The sequence below is a fragment of the Lepidochelys kempii genome, chromosome 14 (assembly GCF_965140265.1).
Source record: "Lepidochelys kempii isolate rLepKem1 chromosome 14, rLepKem1.hap2, whole genome shotgun sequence".
In the NCBI taxonomy this organism is placed as follows: Eukaryota; Metazoa; Chordata; order Testudines; family Cheloniidae; genus Lepidochelys; species Lepidochelys kempii.
The window spans coordinates 3,957,676-3,980,123 of NC_133269.1; the positions used below are offsets into that span (position 1 = coordinate 3,957,676).

At 61.4% G+C, this 22,448-nt stretch overlaps 1 protein-coding gene across 3 annotated transcripts in view; it reads left to right on the forward strand.

Annotated features, from left to right (window-relative positions):
* Positions 1 to 22,448, forward strand: part of SDK2 (sidekick cell adhesion molecule 2) — a 172,010-nt gene that overhangs the window by 146,208 nt on the left and 3,354 nt on the right. The window contains exons 34-44 of one of the 3 annotated variants that reach the window (XM_073310176.1): positions 341 to 397; positions 771 to 872; positions 1,346 to 1,461; positions 3,464 to 3,650; positions 10,144 to 10,281; positions 11,830 to 11,991; positions 12,297 to 12,422; positions 13,914 to 14,078; positions 14,884 to 15,024; positions 17,195 to 17,333; positions 17,939 to 18,086. In XM_073310176.1, the coding sequence (XP_073166277.1) occupies positions 341 to 397; positions 771 to 872; positions 1,346 to 1,461; positions 3,464 to 3,650; positions 10,144 to 10,281; positions 11,830 to 11,991; positions 12,297 to 12,422; positions 13,914 to 14,078; positions 14,884 to 15,024; positions 17,195 to 17,333; positions 17,939 to 18,086 (1,481 nt within the window). The remainder of the gene's footprint in view (positions 1 to 340; positions 398 to 770; positions 873 to 1,345; positions 1,462 to 3,463; positions 3,651 to 10,143; positions 10,282 to 11,829; positions 11,992 to 12,296; positions 12,423 to 13,913; positions 14,079 to 14,883; positions 15,025 to 17,194; positions 17,334 to 17,938; positions 18,087 to 22,448) is intronic. The other 2 variants (XM_073310179.1, XM_073310177.1) reach the window with 2 other exon arrangements.

Genomic DNA, 22,448 nt, shown 5'->3' on the forward strand with positions numbered 1-22,448 from the left:
CTTCAGAGGAGCTGAGGGGCAGAGCCGGGGCACGCCAGGGCCAGGGAGGCAGGAAGCAGTCTGAGGGCAGTCCCCAGGGCGTACACACACGGCAGGGCACAGCCAGCTCCTGTCACTCCCGGGGTGCTCCCCAGCTCGGGCCCCTCTGAACCCCTGGTGGCAGCAGTGAAGCTCCACGGGGTTTCTTCTCCCTCCCCGCTAACCAACGCTGCCCCCTGCGCTACCCCTGGCAGCCGTCCCGCCACTCCCAGGCCTGCGGGGCGTCCGTCCTGCTTGTTCTGTCTGTGTGTGACTAACCCCACTGACCGCTCTCCCCTGCGCTCCCTTTCAACGCCCGCAGCAGGGTACGCCGTGCGGAACCTGACCGGAGCCGGCCTCACGCACCACGAACTGGACAGTAAGTCTCCGCTCTCTGCTTCGGGGCTCGTCTCTGTCCGTCTGCGTGTCGCTCCCCTCCTGACTTCCCCGCCCCCTCCGCCTTCCAGAAAGCACAGGGTGCCCGGGGTATTAGCTGGGTACCTACGGGCGACCGCTAGTCACTTCACTGCTCCCCATCGTACCTGGGACGGGGGGCAGACGTATCGGCAGAGCTGCCCCCTGCGGCTGGGGTATCACAGCAAGACGGGACATCCCCACCGCCCAGCCTAGCCCCGAGGGGGCAGAGAAGGGGTTAATGGGAGGGAGGTGAAACACCAGTGCTCCTGGCCCTGTGGATGGGCTCCTGCCCGGCTCTTCCTGGCACCCACTTCCCCTCCTCTCACCCCCTGCAGATCTGAGCAAGCACAGGCGTTACGAGATCCGCATGAGTGTGTACAATGCCGCGGGCGAGGGGCCCTCCAGCCCCCCCCAGGAGGTTTTCGTGGGCGAGGCAGGTGAGTCAGGGCAGGTGTGAGCATCTCTGCTTCCGGGCAGGCTTTGAGCTCCCCCGTTGGTCACTAAGGGCCGCCCCGTCCCTTGGCCACATCCAGCGCTCGCCAGGGAATTCACGGGCCCTGCCCAGCTGAGCTAAGGGATCCTCTCCCGGAGCAGGTCGCTGTTGCCTTTCCCTATCGGCGGCGGGGCTGCGCTTCCCCGCCAGGAGCCAGCCTGTGCCTGCGGCCTGCCCCACTCCCCAGCCGCCAGCCAGCAGCAGGACACCGTCTGAGCAGGCGAAGGGCTGGGATTCAGTGGCCATGGCCCATGGATGGCGGCACAGCGGCTGCAGGACTCGGAGAGACCCCCGGTGTCCGCAGGGAGAGGGTGCGATCAGACGTCCCCCTCTCCCCCTGCACCCCAGCCGCCGTGCCGGGGGACGAGAGTGCCGGGGGGCTCGGGCGCTCTCACCCCACTCGCTCTCCTTCTGTAGTGCCCACCGCCCCGCCGCAGAACGTGGCCGTTCAGACCACCACGGCCACCCAGCTGGACGTCACGTGGGAGCCGCCCCCCCTGGAGGCGCAGAACGGAGACATCCAGGGCTATAAGGTACTGGCCCCCCATCTCCCGCTGGCTGTTACAATCCTCACAGCACCCAGGAGCCTGCCCCCCTCTGCCCCGGCTCCCCGAGGGGCACGTCGCTGCGGGGAGCTGGGCACCCAGAGTTCCCATTGGCTACCCACTCAACACCAGCTCAGCAACCCCTCCGTGCCTTAGTTTCCCTCTGATGCCAACAGGGCCAGGAGCACTGAGCCGGGTGTGTGAAGGAGGGACTGAGTTTAACTGGTCGGGGCTGGGAGATGCTCGGGTAGAAGGCGCTCCAGGAATACAAAGCACAGTGAACCTGTTTGACCCGACACCATCAGAGCCAGGAGGGCTAAAGCCCAGCAGTCCGTGGCATTGGGTTTGCAAGGGAATGGGAACGGGGGATGTTGCCACCACCCCTCACTGCTCAGTCTGTTGCCACCCTGCAGCTGCAGTGCCCAGCCGTCGCGGGTTCTTCCACTCCGGGGGCAGTGCCCAGCCCTGAGTCAGCTGGCATGGCGCTTGCGTACACACCCCCACACCCCCCCACACCCCCGCACAGCCCCCACACCCGTGCGCAGTTCCCGGTGTGCTCAGCAGGCGGCGTGGTTTCACTTCCAATCCCGCACCAGCCCTGTTCTCCAGGCCCTCTCAGGGGTCTGGGCGCTCCCTGCAGCAGGGCATAGCTGGGATTTGGGCAGGGCCCTGGCATTTCCACATGGGCCGGACTTCTTTGCCCCATAACCCGGTGGTGGGAGCTTTCAGCTTGGTCAGCCACCCCATTGCATCCCCTGTAGGGCTGGGGTTGGCCTGTGCCCCTGAGCTGACGCTTGCTGTAGTTTGGTGGGGGTGTACCGCTGCGGGATACTGGGTCAGCGGGCGGGGGCAGAATGGGCCCATGCCCAGGCCATGGGGTGTGCTGCAGAGGGCCAGTTCTGGGCAGTGGCTTTGCAGCTCTCAGGGAAGTGGGACCGGGGCAGGATTGCTGGGACCGTACAGCCTCTCCCTGGATATTTGGGCACCGCTCAAGGGTGACCTCAGCCCGCGTTTGATTCTCTGGGCTCTGACCTAGCTAAGCCAAGGGACGTGGGTCACATTTTCCATCTAGCATGGTCTGGAGCCGACGCACCCTGCTCCCTCCTTTCCTCTGGACACAGGAAAGCCCCTTCTCCGACTCAGAGCCAGAGACAGGCGTGTGTCTTTTGTGCTCCCGGCCTGTGTTTGGCTGGGCCCTTTGGAACCGAGAGGGGCTTCTGGGGGCTTCTGGAGTGGAGACGCCTCTGGAGCTTTGCTGGTTCTAGAACCTGCAACTGTCCAGACCCAGACACTGCAGGCCTTTAACTTCGAGGGGCTGAAAATGGGACTTAATGAAACCGGTGCAAGCCCCATGTGGACACACTCACTTCACTTTGAGAGCAGCCCGGTGGCGCTTGGCTGAAACTGATCAGGAGGCATTTAAGCTAAACCCAGAAAAGCTGCTTTTGACCCGCAGTCGATATCCCCTCACAGAGGCTTCGAGAAATTGGTTGAACTCCCCTGCCCCCTTCCCTGTGCCAAGCGGTTGCGTTTCCTGTTTGGACTAGCCCTAGGAGAGGGCACTGGCCTGGCTACACCACTGTAGGGTAGGCAAGGCCCAGGAGCTTTCCTCCTTCTGGAGCGTGTCTGACTGTGTCCCACTGAAAGATGGGGCAGGGTCTTTCTTGGGGGTCAGGGGACCTTAAATGTAAATGGCCCTACATCTCCTCCACCGCAGAGCAGCCACTGCCCCAGTCGCTCCGCCAAGGGGCCAGCAGCGGGGACCACTTCCCGGTGCTGCTCTGCAGAAGGAGAAGCCAGGCGGGCTGGATCTGGGGGAAGCTGAGTCTGTGGGGGGGGAGCCCCAGCCCGGGGTGGTCAGCGCCGGGAGCAGGCTGTGAAGGGGAGTGCCTGGGGATCAGCGGGGCTAGCAGCTATGTCAGGCCCCTGCCAGCATTGGGCCTGGCCTTACCCCAGCCCTCTTCTTCCCCGTAACCCCCACCCCCTGCAGATCTATTTCTGGGAGGCCCAGCGCCAGAATGGCACGGAGCGGGTGAAGACGCTCTTCCTGCCCGAGAATGGGGCCAAGCTGAAGAACCTCACGGGATACACCTCATACCTGATCACCGTCTTGGCCTTCAACGCCGCCGGGGACGGGCCCCGCAGCGCCCTCGTCAGGGGCAGGACGCAGCAGGCAGGTGGGCTCCTTGCCGTGCCTGGGGACACCGGGCCCATCCTCCTTTCACTGATGGGGCCGCGAATCAGGAGGGATCGCACAGCGGCCCACATGCTCCATCCCAACCTGCAGCCCCTCCTGTCCTGCCTTATCCCAGCCCTGGACTCCCCCCACCCAGCTCTGCCAAGCCCTGTGTGTTGCCACCATGTCCCTCTGTGTTCTGGTCCTGTCCTGAGCAGAGGCTGGCCGCTGGGCCGAGTTGTGCTCCTGGGGGGTGGTTCAGTGCTATTTGCAGATGAGGCTCTTCTAGGTTGAGACCTGACAGACTCGTCCCACTTTTGGCCTCGGCCTGGGATTGAAGCCAGGCGAGGGCGGGGCTCTGCAGTTAACGATGCTGTGGGGACGCCTGGCTGCTGAAGCCCCCAACGCCCTCCCTTCCCATTCAAGAAGTAAACCAGCCAGTGCATCCACGTACTCCAGGTACGGAGCCAGCGTGGGGGAACCAGGCCGGATCCACAGCCGTGTCTGGCCATGGTACCTCACTGCCACCAACGGTGCTGCCCCAGCTGATGCCCGTGCAGGAGCTGGCCCTGGGGTTCCAGCCCGTCACCCGCCGGGGCGGAGCAGAGGCGGTTTCGGAGCCAGCCTCTCGTCACGGCCTTGGGCTTCTTCTTGGCACAGCACCAAGGAGGAGGCTGAAAATAATCGCCCCAGTTCTTTGTGCTGGATCTGCCCAGGTAGCTCTGGGGCTCCCCGCTGGGGCAGGCCCCCCTTCTCAGCCTTTCGGGGGGGCCTCAGGAGCCAAGTCCTGGAGACACTCTGCTGGGCGGGCTTTGAGGACGCTACAACAACGCCTCGTTCTCCTTGACCATTCCTGCCCCCCGGGCAAAAGTGCAATGGGGGCATTAACCCCTTCCTCCTCCCACCTGCCCGAGAGGTAATGCGTCAGCATTTGCCCAAATAACCCAGACATGCAAGGTGTCTTGGCAGGGAGCTGGTCCACAGGGAAACCAGAGGCACGCCGGTGTCAGGAGGAGACACAGCCCAGACACGCGGGGGCTGCATAGCTCTGCAGAGGAGAAACAGAGAGGGGCCCAGCAGGGCCCATCAGTTGTTTCCTATCGGGTCTGGAGCACTTGGTTCTCTCACTCTTTTCCGAAGTTGCGGTGGGAAGAGGGGGGTCCTGAAGAGTCCAGCCCCGCAAGGAGGGTGTTACTGGGGAGTTGGCACTGGCGGGATGAGTTTGGAGTTCTCAGCTAACTCACTGTACCACAGACAGCCACCTCCTGAATGCCCCCTCATGGTCCAAGGTTGCTCCATCGCGCCCTGCCTCAATGTCCCCCCCTCCTAAGGGCCCTTTAAGAACTCACTTGGTCCAAAAGTGTCTCAAGTGACCCCCTGTGACGAAGTGGGCCTGTTCTTAATGTTTCCTCCGAATATTGTGGGGGTGCCTCAGTTTCCCCTATGCAGTTCTTAAGTATCTAGGGGGTGGGGTAAGGGTGTATGATCATTGCAGAGCCCTAGAGGGCCGGTGTGTGCAGGAGTCTGGACACAGAGAATGGCCGACACCCTGTTTCCTGGCAACTGATGGCCTGGGCCCTTCCCCCCTGCGAGGTGAGAGCTAAAGGGTTGGAGAACAAAGGAATCCGGTGACCACCTGGCCCGGGAAAGGAACAAAGCCCAGAGGAGGAGGGGCTGGAGGGAGTTTCAGTTTGGGGCTGGCTGGGACATGGAGTGAAGGGCAGACGTGGTTGTCTGGCTCACTGCCCCCCCAGAATGGACCCAGCTGAGGGGTCCCGTTCTCTGCACCTGCAAGCTCTGTTTTAGACCATGTTCCTGTCGTCTAATAAACCTTCTGTTTTACTGGCTGGCTGAGAGTCACGTCTGACTGCGAAGTTGGGGTGCAGGACCCTCTGGCTTCCCCAGGAGCCCTGCCTGAGCGGACTCGCTGGGGGGAAGCACACGGAGGGGCAGAGGATGCTGAATGCTCCGAGGTCAGACCCAGGAAGGTGGAAGCTGTGTGAGCTGTGTGTCCTGAAGACAGGCTGCTCACAGAAAGGCGACTACCCCAGAGTCCTGACTGGCTTCATGGGGAGCAGTTCCAGAGCATCGCCCGGGGACTCCGTGACAACTGGTGGCAGCGGTGGGATGTACTGCACCCCGTGGATGGCACTTCCTGCAGTAAGTGACTGGGGAGCAGTAACACGAAGGGGGATTGCCGAGGACCAGGCCTGCTGAAGGCTCGGAGAGGAGCGGTTTCGGGGGGCGGTTAACCCCTGGGAGTGTGTGACCAGCGAGAAGGACTGTGCAGTAACAGGGTTCCCCTGGGGATTGCAGCAAGCAGTCCAAGGGGCGGAGGAGTCTGCAGCTCGACCCTGGCAAAGAGGTGGTGACCTCGAGAAGGGCTGGCACACTAGGGGTTCTCCCTGGAAACCGTGGGGAGCTGAGAACACACGGGCCTGTGAGTCCACAACACCTTGGGAGGAGCGGAGTGATGGTCTGTCCCCGTCTCCTTAAGAAGGACATTGTAACCCGGTGCAGAAAGAGAGGGTTGAGCGTTGGAAAGTTCACCAAAGCAGAGTTAATCGTGCAGCTGGAGGAGGATGACCGCTCTAAGGAACAGATTCCTGACCCCCAATGGGGCTATAGCAGGATCTGGGAGCAGCTGGAGTGGTAGCCAGGCATCGCCAAGACTCCTGTCCCCGACCAGACGGGGGTCTTCACGATCGGGTTCCCCATCGGGGGATCGGAGATGGACGGGATTGGAGCTGAGTCCGAGAGAGCAAGAGGACTGTGGGAGACAGCGAGAGCCCGAGAAAGAGCTGCAGAAGCAGCAGCAGCATGAACTGGCGGTGGGGGAGCGGAGAGGCCTAGGGGACCTCCCCGGGGTGAGTGGGGATAGACCCCGGGGAGCCAGTTCCGCAGGGAACCTCGAGACTAAATTGCTGCCCCTAGTTAAGGGGGGCGGGGTGGATGCCCACCTCACTGCCTTTGAGCAGGCTGGCGATTTGAACCAAGGGGACCCTGCGGAAAAGCCCCGGTGTCTAGCTCCCTTGCTGGGTCCCAAGGCCACAGACTCCATCAGCCAGATGGGTGGGGAGGTGGACACGCTCCCACTCCTGACCCCAACCTATATGTCTGTGTGGAGTTTCCTGGGGCCAGGCCCCTCGGACCCCCAGTGGGAGCAGAAGGTGATGGTCAATGGGGAGACATTCCTGGGGTGGCGAGATCCTGGGACAGAGAGAACTGGTGTCAGACCCTGGGTGGTGCAGCCTCAGATGCTGAGGGGCTGCGTGAGCTGTGTGAGGGTCCCAGGGACGAAGCCCCTCGCCTTCCCTATGGTTCCAGATCCCTGTGCAGACCCAGGAGGGGTGGGGCTGGCTGGTCGTTGGGGTGCCCCAGGACACCAGCTGCGAGACCCTGTTGTGGGGTGACTGTGTCTCTTTGGGACAGGATCCAGGCCCTGTTCCTGTAACTGCCAAGGGTTTGAATTTGAATCCAGGGAACCAATCGGCGGAGAGGGAAATGGTCAGTGAAAATGCAGATGACCTGGCTGGCAGCAGGGAGGAGCCGCTAGGCTCAGGATACCTGCCTGCCTGTAACCAGACCCCTGGGGCTGGGTGGGACAGAGAGATGCTCCCTGCCCCCTTGCACACCAGAGTGGGGACTCTCGCTGGCTCTGATGCATTGAGGAAAGCAGTGGCCTGCCCCCACTGGGACAGCAAGGGCAGCGCTGAGCACAGTGGGAGCTGAGACCCCAGCAGAGTGGGGGGAGACACAGGCAGGGCAGGGGATCTGTGGGGAGTGGCAAGGTGCTTGGTAAGGAAAGTTTGGATGAGCCTAGGCAGCCTTGTGATCTGATGGCTGTGTCCAGTCAGCAGGGTGGGAAGGCGAGGAGAGTGGAAGATGAGTGTCCCTGGACCTTACCTGTTAGCTGGGTGGAGAATTGGGACAGTGAAGGAAATGGGTCTCTGTCTGTCAGGGGTATTGACTTGCCTATGGAGGGAGCTACCCTGATCTCCAAGCAGTTGTCTGTGACCAGCCTTGTGTGCTGGGACAAAGGGAATGAGATCCCAACCTGTGTGTCTGGTAAAGGAGAAAGTGTGTCCGGCTCTTCTTTGTCTGTGGAGCAGACAGAAGGGGCCTTTCAGCCTGTGATGGTTGAGGGTCGTGCAGTTGTCTCAGAGCTGGTTCTGGATTCAGCTAAAGCCCAGGAAGGGAAGGGTCCTAAGTTTCTGTTTGCTCGGGAGAATGGCCCTGTAACTAGGTCGCATCCAGTTAGGGTCTATGTAAAATCCCAGAGACCAGACAATTCTGGTGCTTGTATTTTGCCTGTTGCTAGTGTGTTGTTGGAAAGGGTGGAGCAACTCTGTCTAATCAGGGTGAGATCCTAGCCAGGGCACAAGGAGAGCATGAAGGTGTGTGATTGTGTTACCTACTGAGGGTGTGGAAACCTGTAGCAAGAAGGAAAAGATTCCTGAACTTGTGTGTGGCAAAGGGAAGGAGAATGCTTCTAACCTTTTATCTAGGAAGTCTGTAAGTTTGCCTCAAAGGGGATTATGTAGGAATCCACCGGATGGGCCAGAGGTGATTCTGGATGTAAGGGAGACCCAGAAAGAGTCTGTTGTTGCTCAGGAAAGTGTTCCCCTAGAGCAAGCCCTAGGTAAAGAGGGTAAGAGCAGAATTTCTGGGAGGGGTGAATTGTTGCATAGAAAAGCCCTTGGGAAAGGAATCCTCATGGAGTCTTTGCAAGCAGTTTACTGCAACTGAAGGGTGTGAAAATGATTTAATCAAGAAAGTTTCAGTTCCTAACAGCCAGAAATTTTCTGTTGTGAATGGATCCACTGACTTTCCTGTTGAAAGATCCAGTGTGGAGAGCTTTGAGAAGGTCTCAGATGCAGTGAAAGCTGTTAAGAAAGGTACACCGTCCTATAACCAAGTGGCTGTGTTTGGCCAGCTTGTTGGGGAGACAAGGTTGTGGAGAAAGGGATGTCTCCATGCTAGTTCTGTAAGTGAACAGTATGTGGCCCAGGTCAAGATGGGGGCCCTTAACCAAGAGAGCCCGAATTGCAGCCCTCCAGACTGGAGCACTCGGAGAAAACCCAATCCCAGTTTGACCCCCTGGGGTTTTGGGGTGGCCAAAGGGCATGGGCTGCAGAAACCTTACCACATGCAGCCTGCTAGTGCTATCGACCACCCCGACCTAAGGGAGGGCGTGAAACTGGAAGGGCCTGGTGTAACTCCTACCAAGGAATGGGAGAGATGCTGGGGCATCCATGGGAACATTGGTGGCTTCGAACTTCCCCAGGTCACCGGGTAAAGTGACCCCGCTCAGTTCGATCTCGAAGGGGGGAGAGATGTGACGAAGTGGGCCTGTTCTTAATGTTTCCTCCGAATATTGTGGGGGTGCCTCAGTTTCCCCTATGCAGTTCTTAAGTATCTAGGGGGTGGGGTAAGGGTGTATGATCATTGCAGAGCCCTAGAGGGCCGGTGTGTGCAGGAGTCTGGACACAGAGAATGGCCGACACCCTGTTTCCTGGCAACTGATGGCCTGGGCCCTTCCCCCCTGCGAGGTGAGAGCTAAAGGGTTGGAGAACAAAGGAATCCGGTGACCACCTGGCCCGGGAAAGGAACAAAGCCCAGAGGAGGAGGGGCTGGAGGGAGTTTCAGTTTGGGGCTGGCTGGGACATGGAGTGAAGGGCAGACGTGGTTGTCTGGCTCACTGCCCCCCCAGAATGGACCCAGCTGAGGGGTCCCGTTCTCTGCACCTGCAAGCTCTGTTTTAGACCATGTTCCTGTCGTCTAATAAACCTTCTGTTTTACTGGCTGGCTGAGAGTCACGTCTGACTGCGAAGTTGGGGTGCAGGACCCTCTGGCTTCCCCAGGAGCCCTGCCTGAGCGGACTCGCTGGGGGGAAGCACACGGAGGGGCAGAGGATGCTGAATGCTCCGAGGTCAGACCCAGGAAGGTGGAAGCTGTGTGAGCTGTGTGTCCTGAAGACAGGCTGCTCACAGAAAGGCGACTACCCCAGAGTCCTGACTGGCTTCATGGGGAGCAGTTCCAGAGCATCGCCCGGGGACTCCGTGACACCCCCTCCCAGGGTCCCATTTAGTGAGTCCTCAGGTGCATGCTGGCCCTCTAGGCCCCAGTCCAGTGTCTCTCTCCTGGTAACCCAAACTTGGTCAAAGTCTTTCAAACACAGAACACAAACTCACACAGTCTCCAGGCCCACCCTCCCCACCCCCAGCTCCGAGGGACTGCCTGTCTGCTTCCCTCACCTGCTCAGGAGGATTTGCGGGGAGGGGGGGAATTCAGGCAGGTCACAAACACACACCCGTTAATGCTGACGTAGTGTGACTGAATCCATCTCTTTCCCACGGCCTCGCTCGCCAACCGCCCCGCCCAGCAAACCCAGGACGAGCTGACAGAGGAGCGAGGGGGGCCAGTGGGATCTACACCCCTCTCCTCCCTCACCCGGGGGAAGTCTGCAAAGCCCCTCTGCTTTCTCCATGCAGCCCCCAGCGCCCCCAGCACCATCAGGTTCAGCGAGCTGACCACCACCTCGGTGAACGTCTCCTGGGAACCGCCTCTGCTGCCCAATGGCATCCTGGAAGGGTACAGGCTGGTCTATGAGCCCTGCACGCCTGTGGATGGTAAGGGTCCAGGGCTCAACGGGCGGGGCGGGGGCTGGAGGTACGGCAGGGCTATTGGCTGCGGGGGGCAGGGTGTGATGGGGGTTCAGGGGCCACCACTCCCTGCAGAGTGGGGAAGCAAAGCTGGTAAAGGAGCCTGGGTGGCAGGAAAATCTGTTTCTGGGGAAGGATTAAATTTACCCCAGGCCAGGCGGATGTGCTGAGCAGCATGGGGTAGAATCTCTCTGTGGCTGCCTGCCACTCATCACTAGGCTTTGGGGACCAGCCCAGTGTCCCGGCCCAACTCCCGCTTGTGCTGTTCCCTTCTGTTGCTATTCACTTTAAAACCTTTCCCGTGTTCCTCCCCAGAGGTGGCTGCAGGGCAGCGAGGCCAGGGCAACCCTGGGTTTGTCCCATAGGTCACTGTGCAAAGGGCTCGGAGAGACACAGGGATGCCCGGTTCTGAGCGTGTCCGTGCACATTCTGTCCCGCCATTTTGACGGTGAAAATGGTTTTTTCAACAAAATGGAGAATTTTGGCCCAAGACCCTTTGTTGGTGAAAAGTTTCCGGGATTCAGAAAAAAACCAAAACAAAACAAAACCGGGCAGAGCATCTGCAGTGGAATTCCCACGGGGCCAAAACATCCCGGTGCAGCCAGCTCTAATGATCCTTCGTCACGTCTTCAGAGCTGGAGTCTAGCGCCTCCCTCCCTCGTCTCTCTGCAGTGCCCCCGGTAGCCCGGCCCACCGCTGCCACCACCCCAGCTCTCCTACCCGAGCTGTTACGTCCGGAGCAACAGACAAAAGAGGGGGAGCATTGGCTCCCCCCTCCTCCCCGAGCGGCTGATGGGCCGTCCAGAGTGGGCAGGAGAGAGCCTGAGAACGCAGTGAAGCGCGCGGGTGGGGTGGCCGGAGGGACAATGGCTGCTCAGTGTTCCCTGCTGCCACCTGGGCTTCTGAGAGTCGGGTTCAGAGGAAGGGCTGTGAAGCGAGGGCTCTGGAGGCGGGCCGCAGTGACCCCAGGGAGCGGCAGGGGGGGCTTCTCCTTTGAACCTGCGCCATGCAGGTTGTCCTTTGATCCTGCAAACCCGGCTTGCCGCCCACAGCGCACGGGGGCCTGGGGTTCTGCCAAGCAAAGGGCATGCTTCAGGGCATGCGCTGATCCCGCGGGGTCAGGAAGGCTCTCCTTCTGCTAGCTAGCGGGGGGCATTATGTGCTTCCTGCAAAGCAGCCCCGACAGGGTACTGGGGGCAGGACATGGGACTCGCTGGGCCATGTAGGTGAATGTTAACAGACACAGCCTGGACTACAGTGCAGGAGACCTGGGATCCAGTCCCCAGACCAGAGACACCAGCCCGGCTACTCCGGAATTGTGCTGCAGGGCGTCGCTGCCCCACATAGGCCAGAGCGAGGTGGGTTCAGGCCTGGATTTCACACTGGATGGGGTTGGTTTGGCCACACTCAGCACCAGGCTTGCAGCTCTCTTCCCCAACGCCAGATCCTGGCACTGTGAGGGTGGCGTGGGCGCCAGGATTTCTGCATGCCACGTCTGTGCCCTCTGCCCCCCAGGCGTGAGTAAGATTGTGACGGTGGACGTGAAGGGGAACAGCCCCCTGTGGATGAAGGTGAAGGACCTGGCGGAGGGCGTGACATACAGGTTCCGGATCCGGGCCAAAACCTTCGCCTACGGGCCCGAGATCGAGGCCAATGTCACCACGGGGCCGGGGGAAGGTACGGCACTGCCGCGCAGGCTCACGCTGCCTCTCGGGGGCGGGGAGTGGCTTTGTGATGGGGGGAGGGTCCCCCAGGATTCCTGCGAGCACAGATCTCTGCAGCAGGAAGGATTCACCTGAAGGGCCCCATGGGCCAATGTAGTGGGAGCCTGGATGGGCAGTCGGGGTTGGACGTGGGGGTTGGAGCCATGGGGGGCTGAGAAGAGAGGAGGGCAGGGGGCTGGGCTCCCCCGCCCCCAGCGATGTTAGGGGAAGGTTGTGGTTTTTCTCCCTGTTACAATGTGTTTTGTTGTGGTTTGCCAGGTGCCCCCGGGCCACCGGGTGAGCCCTTCATCTCCCGGTATGGCTCAGCCATCACTATCCACTGGGCGAATGGGGATCCCGGCAAGGGGCCCATCACCCGATCCGTCATCGAGGCCCGGCCCTCAGGTACCGTACGTGACCCCTCCCCATGCATTCCCCCACCCCTCCCTCCCCCCGCCACTGGCCTGACAGGAACACAGGGCCCAGCTCTGCCCCATGGCTGCCATCCCTACAGGGCAGGACACGTGCTGGTGGCCTCGCAAGGCACCTGGGCCCCTGGGGCCCACCGCAGGACCAGGCCCTATGGGCACCCCTGAGCACCTTCCACTCTAGACGGCGCCTCCCCAGGGCCTGAGAGGTTGCTGCGGTGGGTGGTGTGGGCAGACGCCAGGCAGGGAGGCTGAGGTAACCCATGCTAACCCACGTGGGGCCTTTCTACAGTGCAGGACCGAACGGGGTTACGCCAGGCGGGTTCTACTGGGTTGTACCTGGGTTCCCCAGCCACTTCGCCTGGCAGAACTGCTGCCAGGGCAGCCCTGCTTTTGTAACCCCACCGGCACCACACGCAGAGTGGCCGGTGGGGGAGTGGGGCAGCGCGCTCTGGGACCCCTTGCCGCACAGAGCATGGGGGAAGAAGAGCCGGCCACACACAGCATGGGGGTAAGCAGGACCAGATGCACAGAGCACGGGGGTAAGGAGGGCCAGATGCACAGAGCGTGGGGGGAAGGAGGGCCAGCCTCCCAGAGCGCGGGGGAAGGAGAGCCGGCCGCACCGAGCACGGGGGGAAGGAGGGCCAGATGCACAGAGCACGGGGGGAAGGAGGGCCAGCCTCCCAGAGCGCGGGGGGAAGGAGGGCCAGATGCACAGAGCGCGGGGGGAAGGAGGGCCAGATGCACAGAGCACGGAGGGAAGGAGGGCCAGCCTCTCAGAGCGCGGGGGAAGGAGAGCCGGCCGCACCGAGCACGGGGGGAAGGAGGGCCAGATGCACAGAGCACGGAGGGAAGGAGGGCCAGCCTCTCAGAGCGCGGGGGAAGGAGAGCCAGCCGCACTGAGCACGGGGGTAAGGAGGGCCAGATGCACAGAGCGCGGGGGAAGGAGAGCCAGCCGCACTGAGCACAGGGGTAAGGAGGGCCAGATGCACAGAGCGTGGGGGGAAGGAGGGCCAGCCTCCCAGAGCACGGGGGAAGGAGGGCCAGCCTCCCAGAGCGCGGGGGGAAGGAGGGCCAGCCTCCCAGAGTGCAGGGGAAGGAGAGCCGGCCGCACCGAGCACGGGGAAAGGAGGGCCAGATGCACAGAGCGCGGGGGAAGCCCAGCGTGCATGGCAATGGAACAGCCGGTTACAGTCAGGCGACCCTCCGGTGGCTGAAGATCCAGGGAAGTACAAGCCCTGGTGCTGCTGCAGCAGATGGCGATCCCCTGTTAGCTCAGAGGACCCCTGCCACCCAAAGGTGCTGACTCCAGACCCTCATGCCGTGTGTGCCGTTCAGCCAGGACCTTTGCACCCATCACTTGGGGCGAGGAACTTGCTGCCTTCTGCCCCCCACCCGTGCACCCACCCCTGGCTCTCTAGGGCCGCTCCCGCCCCTCACCAAGCTGGGCGCCTCTCCTCTCTTCCAGACGAGGGGCTGTGGGACATCCTTATCAAGGACATCCCCAGGGAGGTGACCTCCTACACCTTCAGCATGGACATCCTGAAGCAGGGGGTCAGCTACGACTTCCGGGTCATCGCCGTCAATGACTACGGCTACGGGACACCCAGTGCACCCTCCCCCTCCATCTCAGGTGCTGGGGCTGGGAGGGACGTGCCCCAGGCTGCTCTCCTGGCCTGTCTGTGGGGCCGCTGTGCCAGGAAGGAGGGTTCATGCCACAGGGAGGCAGGGACCACCTCATCCACCCTGTCCCACCTAATGTACCCCCCTCCCTGCAGCCCATTTCCCCTGCCCCCAGGGTGGGGGGCAGCAGGTGCTGTTAGCGCCCTGGGGGCAGGGGCCGGGACTGGAGGGGAGCTCAGCGGAGGAGGTGGGGGGCTGAGTTAAAGGGCACTGGAGCAGCCGCTCCTGGGAAGGGGGTGATCTCTCCATGCGCACGGGCACCTGCTTCCTTGGAAACAAGAAAACTCTTGGCAGCTCCGCTCGGGTGCCTGAAAATGGACAGATACGGCCAGGACACCTGGCAGTCACCGTACTGTGATTCCCCTTCCCTCCCCACAGACACTGCCCATGCCCCTCACTCCCCACCCATCGCCCCTGCCAGCCCAGCCCTGGGCTCCCACACAGCTCTGCCAGGGCCCCTCACTCCTAACCCATTGCCCCTGCTCACCCAGCCCTGGACTCTCCCCCTCGCTCTGCCAATGCCCCCAACTCCCCCTCCCAGCCCCCTGCTATCCCAGCCCCCCAGTTCAACAGGTTCGTTGTTTGCAAGTCTATTGGGGTTCCTCGGGAGCAGAGGAAGAGTCCCTGGAATGAGTCAGGTCCCATCCCAACACACAAACAAGCTCCAAGCCCCGCTAGCACCCAGGACAGGCCCCAGGGTGTGAGCCAGCAGGGCGGGTGGGGGACTCACCCTGCTCTCTACGGCTGCCTTCCAGCCCAGAAAGCCAACCCCTTCTACGAGGAGTGGTGGTTCCTGGTGGTCATCGCCTTGGTCGGGCTCATCTTCATCCTCCTGCTGGTCTTCGTCCTCATCATCCGTGGGCAGAGCAAGAAGTATGCCAAGAAGTCAGATGCAGGTGAGCGCCCAGCGGGGCTGCCCGGCCTGGCCTAGGGGGACATGGTGCCACGGAGGCTGCGGCGCGGGAGGAGCAGCCCCCAGACTCACCCAGCCGGGGGCAAGGTGCTGGGAACCAGGGGGGCTGGCTCCGAGCTGCCCCGGTGTCAAAGACAGAGGTGCGGTGCTGGGAACCCGAGAGCCGTGCCTGGGTACGGGAGATTGCGTTTCGCCTTCCCTGCCTGCAGCTTGCACCCCAGAGGGCCTGGCCGCGTGGCTGGGGTAGACCAGCGCTGCTCTGCTGGAGGTGTGCCTGGATATACCAGTGGAGGGCCAGGGCTCTCCATCAGCTTTTGCCCTAGTTGTTATGGTTCACGTACCTCCCTGCACCCCCTAACCCTGGTGTTAGGGTGGGACGTGGCTCAATTGGTGACTCCAAAGCCGGGGGAGCCAGTGTCGGGGTGCGCCCTGGCGTTTCTGGGCTGGGCATGGGGCCTGCCCCGGCCCCCCAGTGCTGGGAAGTTTCCCCGAAAGCCCCCCCAGCAGCCTGATCAGTGGGAGCCTTTCCCTTCACTGCCCTGGCCTGCGGGTAAGACCTTGTCGCCTTCTGCCACTGGCCCGCGAGCTGCTCTGCTGACGGGAGAGGAGCGACACCAGAACCGTCCCCCCAGCACAACCGGCCCATCCCACCCCTGCTCTGCCACAGACGCGGGTTAGAAAAGTGCCTCGCGGGCCGTGTTAATGGTCCTGGGAGCTAAGGATCCAACGAACAGCTTCTCTCATTGTGAGCTGCCAGCAGCAGGAAGGATCACGGGGTTTGTAAATGCGGCTCTGTTTTCTTAGCCAAATGAAGGGCTCAGATTGTGGGGCTAATGCCGCCCGCCCTGCTCACTCAATACACTTGTGTAGCAGAGCAAGGGAGAGACGCCTGGCGCTGGGAGCCTGGACTCCTGGGGCGAGTCGCACCCAGAGCCTCTAGCACTGGTGCCTGGGTTCGTGGGGCCCGGAGTTAGATGCCAAGGGGCCCGATTCTCCGCCCCCCTGCTGCTGGGTCATTGCTCCCACCTGGGCATCGTGGGTGTGAAATGCCACCGCACCGTTCGCCCTGCTGGTGCCAGTGTCCGACGGCAGCTCTGCACCAGGAAACGCCCACCCCGGCTGGAAGGCAGGGAGCAGTGGGGCCCCAAGGGACCAGAGCCGGGCAGCTTGTGCAGCTGTTTGCAGAGGAACCCTGTGCCCAACCCCAGCACTTGCCCTTCAGGGATCTCAAAGCACTTTATAGACATTAAAGAGTTAACCCATGCAGGAAATCAGGAAGCATCAGTATCCTCGTTTTAGGGATGGGGAAACTGAGTCACAAGCAGGTGGTGATTTGCCCAGTGAACTGCTGGCAGAGCTGGGACGCAGATCTCCTGATGCTCAGCCCTGATTTGCCCAGGGCCTGCTCCCCCACCGCTGGGCGCAGCGTGCCAGAGGGCCTGGGCACTTAGCAGATTGCATGCCGGGCAGGATTTTACCACGCTCGCAGCGTAGCGAGCAGGGCTGGCCAGACACAGAGCTGAGACCAACTTCCAGCAGAGCACCAGCCATGCGGCCTGCTCCTCACGCCTCCAGGGGGTGGGCTGGCACCGGGAGCTCTGCGTAACCCGTGCCCCCCACCCCGGCCACGCTGGGGACCTGTGAAGAGCAGCACCCCAGCCTTGAGCCAGCCCCACGGAGGCGCCGCAGCCCTGGGATCCGAGGGCTGGCTGGAGAGCGGGGGGTGAGCTCGTTCCCTGAGCCCTCCCAGCCCAGTTCGAAGCTGTGGCTGGCACTGGTGCAGACCAGACTGAGTGATGAGATGGGACGGGTGAAGGCTGCCCTACCCCTTTATAGCCACTGAGCTTGCTGGGCGGGGTGCCCGCTGGCTGAGCTGGGGGGTTTCCTATGCCCACGCATCTGCGGAGAGAGGGGGGGTCATTGGCCTGGGGAACCCCTGGCTCCAGTACACCTGCCTGCTCCCCCTTTCTCCCTCAACTTTTGGGGGGGCTTCCGTTCCAAATCCCATTGCTCGTCTCCAGGCCGCTCCCCACAGCAGGTCCGGGAGGGTCGGCCCAGGAGTCTGTGCCGGTCCTGTAGCCGGGTGTGTGATGTGTGGGTTCCCCACGGGGCTCGGCGCTGCCCGAGCTGATGGCTCCCCCCCGCCCCGACAGGGAACAACTCCAAGGCGAACGCACTGAGCCACGGTGAGATGGTGAGTCTGGACGAGGGCAGCTTCCCGGCCCTGGAGCTCAACAACCGGCGCCTCTCCGTCAAGAACTCCTTCTGCAGGAAGAACGGCATCTACACCAGGTACCGGCCGCAGGGGCCCAGGGCTCTGTGTGCCCAGCAAGAGATCTGGGGCCAGGCCCCCGCCCCCACTGTGCCCCACTGGCCGGCTTACTGGTGTGCGAGCACCTGCCGGACGCTCCCCAACACCATCCGCACCCGCAGGTGGTTCTGGGCGGGGAGGGGAAGCCCGGAGCAACACAGGGGTTGGACGTGGCTCCGGATCGGGCCCTCCACCTCAAGCCGTCGGCTCAGTGGGGCTGCCGCTGCTCGCCCCTCACTCAGGGCTGTCGAGGCGGGCGGGGGCTAGCATTGCTCTGAAGCACCTGGAGCCGGGACCCCAGCTGTGCCAAAGCAAAGCCCATAGGCATCCCACAGGATTGCTCGGCAGGAGAGGAAGCCGGAGCCGCCGGGACCCCGCTGGTTAATGGCTCAGCCCCAGAGGCCGGCAGACTGCAGTGGGGACAGCTGGGGTGCTCTGAACAGCCCTGCTAGTGCCCAGAGGTCACAGGGATGGGCGTCAATGGGCTCAGGTGGGGCCTGCAGGGGTGGCCGTGGCTGGTCTGCCCAAGCGGGGCCCGGGGGATCATCTCCAGCGCCAGAGTTCTCCCCTTCCAAACGAAACGTAGAGCTTCCATGTTCCTGCCGAGGTCCCCGCCGCGGCCCAGCCCTGGGAGCCTGCATTACTCCGACGAGGACGTCACCAAGTACAACGACCTCATCCCGGCCGAGAGCAGCAGCCTGACGGAGAAGCCCTCCGAGATCTCCGACTCCCAGGTGAGGGGGGCCCGCCGGGGCCAGGGCTCTCAGCTCGGCAGGGCTGGGGGGCAGCACATGCTCATGGCAGGGCCTGGCTAGAGGGTGAGAGGCATCTGCGGCCCAACGGGTTGGAGGCAGGGGTCAGATAGGCCTCCCCACCCCATTCAGCCATTGCCCCCTGTGGGGGAAAATTGCATCCCATGCCTGGGATCCCCAGGCTGGCTGCCCCCATCATCCCCCACAATTCCTGTCCCCTCTGTCAGCTGCATCCCCTGGTCCTCATCACCTCTCCGCACCCAGCAAAGGGGATCGGGAACGGGAGTGTGTTCCAATGCATGCTGGGAAAGGGAGGAATGATACAGTTCCCCACCCCCGACTAATTCCTGGTAGAATCCCCATTGCTGCCCGGGGTTTCCGCCGTGGGGCGTGCAACACCAAAGGCTCTTTCCCTGTTTGCAGGCAGGCTGCCCCCCATGCACACTGGGCAGCACCACGGGCATGGGTCACCCCCAGAGCACCCAGGGTTGTAGTTTAGCTTCTCAGCTGGGCCTGACGGACACAAAACTCCTGTCCCCTGGCATGTGCCCCCGGGACTGTTTGTTCTGCCCCAGCTGGCACAGCACATGGGTGGGGGTCGGAGGCTTTGGCCTGTCCCCAATGCACCAGCATGCCCCTGCTTTACTGCTCAGACAGCCAGAACCCTAGCAGGATGCCCCGCAGCGACCAGCATGGCCAGGGCACAATGGGACCCTGGCTTTCCTGGTGTCGGAGGGGGGAGCCGGGCGTTCGCACAGTGGGGAGTTGAGCACAGATCCAGAAGGCTGGAATCTGAGCTGCGGCAACTGCCAGAAGCTGAATATACCCAGGGACAGTGGAAACAGGCCTGCACTACGGGCTCCCTCCACACTGGTATCAAACCCCAGCTGGCTACCCTGCACTGCCTTGACCACGCCGTGAGCTGTCGGGTGTTTTGCCCGGTTCTCCGCCAAGGGAACAGCTGCTCCAGGACCCCAGGGAAGCCTGTGTCCCCATCTGACACAACCACTCTTTGGGCCATAGAATCATAGAATATCAGGGTTGGAAGGGACCTCAGGAGGTCATCTAGTCCAACCCCCTGCTCAAAGCAGGACCGATCCCCAACTCAATCATCCCAGCCAGGGCTTTGTCAAGCCTGACCTTAAAAACTTCTAAGGAAGGAGATTCCACCACCTCCCTAGGTAACGCATTCCAGTGTTTTACCACCCTCCTAGTGAAAAAGTTTTTCCTAATATCCAACCTAAATCTCCCCCACTGCAACTTGAGACCATTACTCCTTGTTCTGTCATCTGCTACCACTGAGAACAGTCTAGAGCCATCCTCTTTGGAACCCCCTTTCAAGTAGTTGAAAGCAGCTATCAAATCCTCCCTCATTCTTCTCTTCCGTAGACTAAATATCCCCAGTTCCCCCAGCCTCTCCTCATAACTCATGTGTTCCAGTCCCCTAATCATTTTCGTTGCCCTCCGCTGGACTCTTTCCAATTTTTCCACATCCTTCTTGTAGTGTGGGGCCCAAAACTGGACACAGTACTCCAGATGAGGCCTCACCAATGTCGAATAGAGGGGAACGATCACGTCCCTCGATCTGCTGGCAATGCCCTTACTTATACATCCCAAAATGCCATTGGCCTTCTTGGCAACAAGGGCACACTGTTGACTCATATCCAGCTTCTCATCCACTGTAACCCCTAGGTCCTTTTCTGCAGAACTGCTGCCTAGCCATTTGGTCCCTAGTCTGTAGCGGTGCATGGGATTCTTCCGTCCTAAGTGCAGGGCTCTGCACTTGTCCTTGTTGAACCTCATCAGATTTCTTTTGGCCCAATCCTCCAATTTGTCGAGGTCCCTCTGTATCCTATCCCTACCCTCCAGCATATATACCTCTTCTCCCAGTTTAGTATCATCTGCAAACTTGCTGAGGGTGCAATCCACACCATCCTCCAGATCATTTTTGAAGATGTTGAACAAAACCAGCCCCAGGACCGACCCTTGGGGCACTCCACTTGATACCGGCTGCCAACTAGACACGGAGTCATTGATCACTACCCATTGAGCCTGACGATCAAGCCAGCTTTCTATCCACCTTATAGTCCATTCACCCAGCCCATACTTCTTTAACTTGCTGGCAAGAATACTGTGGGAGACCGTGTCAAAAGCTTTGCTAAAGTCAAAGAACAACACGTCCACTGCTTTCCCTTCATCCACAGAACCAGTTATCTCGTCCTAGAAGGCAATTAGATTAGTCAGGCATGATTTGCCCTTGGTGGATCCATGCTGACTGTTCCTGATCACTTTCCTCTCCTCTCAGTGCTTCAGAATTGATTCCTTGAGGACCTGCTCCATGATTTTTCCAGGGACTGAGGTGAGGCTGACTGGCCTGTAGTTCCCAGGATCCTCCTTCTTCCCTTTTTTAAAGATGGGCACTACATTAGCCTTTTTCCAGTCGTCTGGGACCTCCCCCGATCGCCATGAGTTTTCAAAGATAATGGCCAATAGCTCCGCAATCACATCCGCCAACTCCTTTAGCACTCTCGGATGCAATGCATGTAGAGCAGTGGCCTCAGGGTCCAGGCCAAGGTTCAGGGAGACCCTCGGCAGCGATACTCCTGGGAACAGGACGGGGCTAGAGAGAGACCCCAGGAAACCGAGTATTCCCCCAGGACCTCCCATTACGGAACCCGGTTTCTCCCGGCCGGCCGTGCATTTCCAGGTGCAGATGCTGCAGCTGTGCTGGGACTGGCCCCTAACGAGGCCTGCCTAAACGAGCCCCTCTCCTGCAGTGGCCTTGGGGGCTGAGATTCAAATGGCTGCCTGGAATCCCCACTCCATCTGGAAGACTGTGAGTGATGGCGAGGCCAAAACAGACCCTGCCGCTCAGCGTTCTCATTAGCCCCTGGGCTGTGACAGCAACTCGAAGACGGTCGAGTGGTCATGCAGCACCTCGCGCCGGCCACGTGGGGCGAGCAGCAGGCCCGTGCCTGCTAATCCCACTTCGCAACTGTCTCAGCTGAGCCACTCGACTTCCTGGTGCACTGGTTCTTCCCGCCCTGCAGGACCCTCACTTGGGAGTGGCCAGTGCTGAGAGCACCTAGGGAATAACCTAAGCCTCAGAGCAGGATTATGGTACGCGCACGGAGCAGCAGGCAAAGGTGACAGGCCAGATCCTTCTGTCAGTTGCAGCCAGGCAAATCCCCTCTGAGCTGGGGGGGACGTTCTGGGTGTAGCTGAGATCTGACTCTGGCTCATAATGCCTGCATCTCTTTTACACCAAGGTCCCTTTGCCCTTTCACTTGCACCCATAGCTCCTTTATGCTACCGAAGTGCAGGGAGTGGGCATCTGGCCCAGCTGGCTCTGAGAACCCAGCCGACCGGCTCTTTCCTCCCTACGCCTTGGAGGACTGTAGCTGCGCGACCAAGCCGTGGCAGAGCGCTGGGAAGGGGCAGAGGGAGCCCGAGGGGGTGGAGACGTGGGTGCTGCGTGAGTACCAAGCCTGCCTGTGTAGCCCCACGACAGGAGCTCCTGCAGGTGCCCCCAGAGATCAGGACCTCCTTGTTCCAGGCACTGGGTAGCCCCGCATGGAGAAGGCCTCGCACTCGGAGCAGAGAAGACAAAGGCTGGAGAGCTGGGGCCCCCACAAGTGCAGTGACGCTTACTCGGGGCATCTGTGGCACAGCTGGGAATTCGGTGGCCGCTCCCATCACCTGAGCCTGGTGCAGGCTTGTGTCTCAGAGCCACGGAGGGGAACAGGCAGCTGAGGGCTTCCTGCTCTCCAGGACTTTGCAGATCTTCAGCAACCCCCCAGCTGCCCCATAATCCTGGGCCTTGCCTGGCCTTTTCTTTGCCTGCAAAGTGGAGGCAAGTCCAAGTTAACCCCCCTTTGCATTATCATGGTTGAGTGTCTTTGAGGAGCTGTTCAGAGCTGAGCTAGCTGAAAGCTGTCACTTGATTGCTTTCCTGGCCCGCCTGAGCTTCCTGATGAATGGGGCCATTGTGCCTTGGAGAAGGGGGAAGCTGAATTCAATTATGGAAAGCAGAGGGCGAGTTGAAAGGAGGGACGCGAGCCAACCCAGCCTCTGCCTGAGCTCTCTCTTCTTCCCCCATCCTCCCCGCCTTGCCCTCTGACAGAAATAACTTTGGCTGTTCCCAGAGATGGCGCGTAGGGTCAGCGCTGCCAGGGCGGGCGCTGGGCCTGGTCATCGGGAAGGGACACCAGGCCGGGGTGGGCACTGGGCCTGGTCATCGGGAAGGGACACCAGGCCGGGGTGGGCACTGGGCCTGGTCATCGGGAAGGGACACCAGGCCGGGGTGGGCACTGGGCCTGGTCATCGGGGAAGGGACACCAGGCC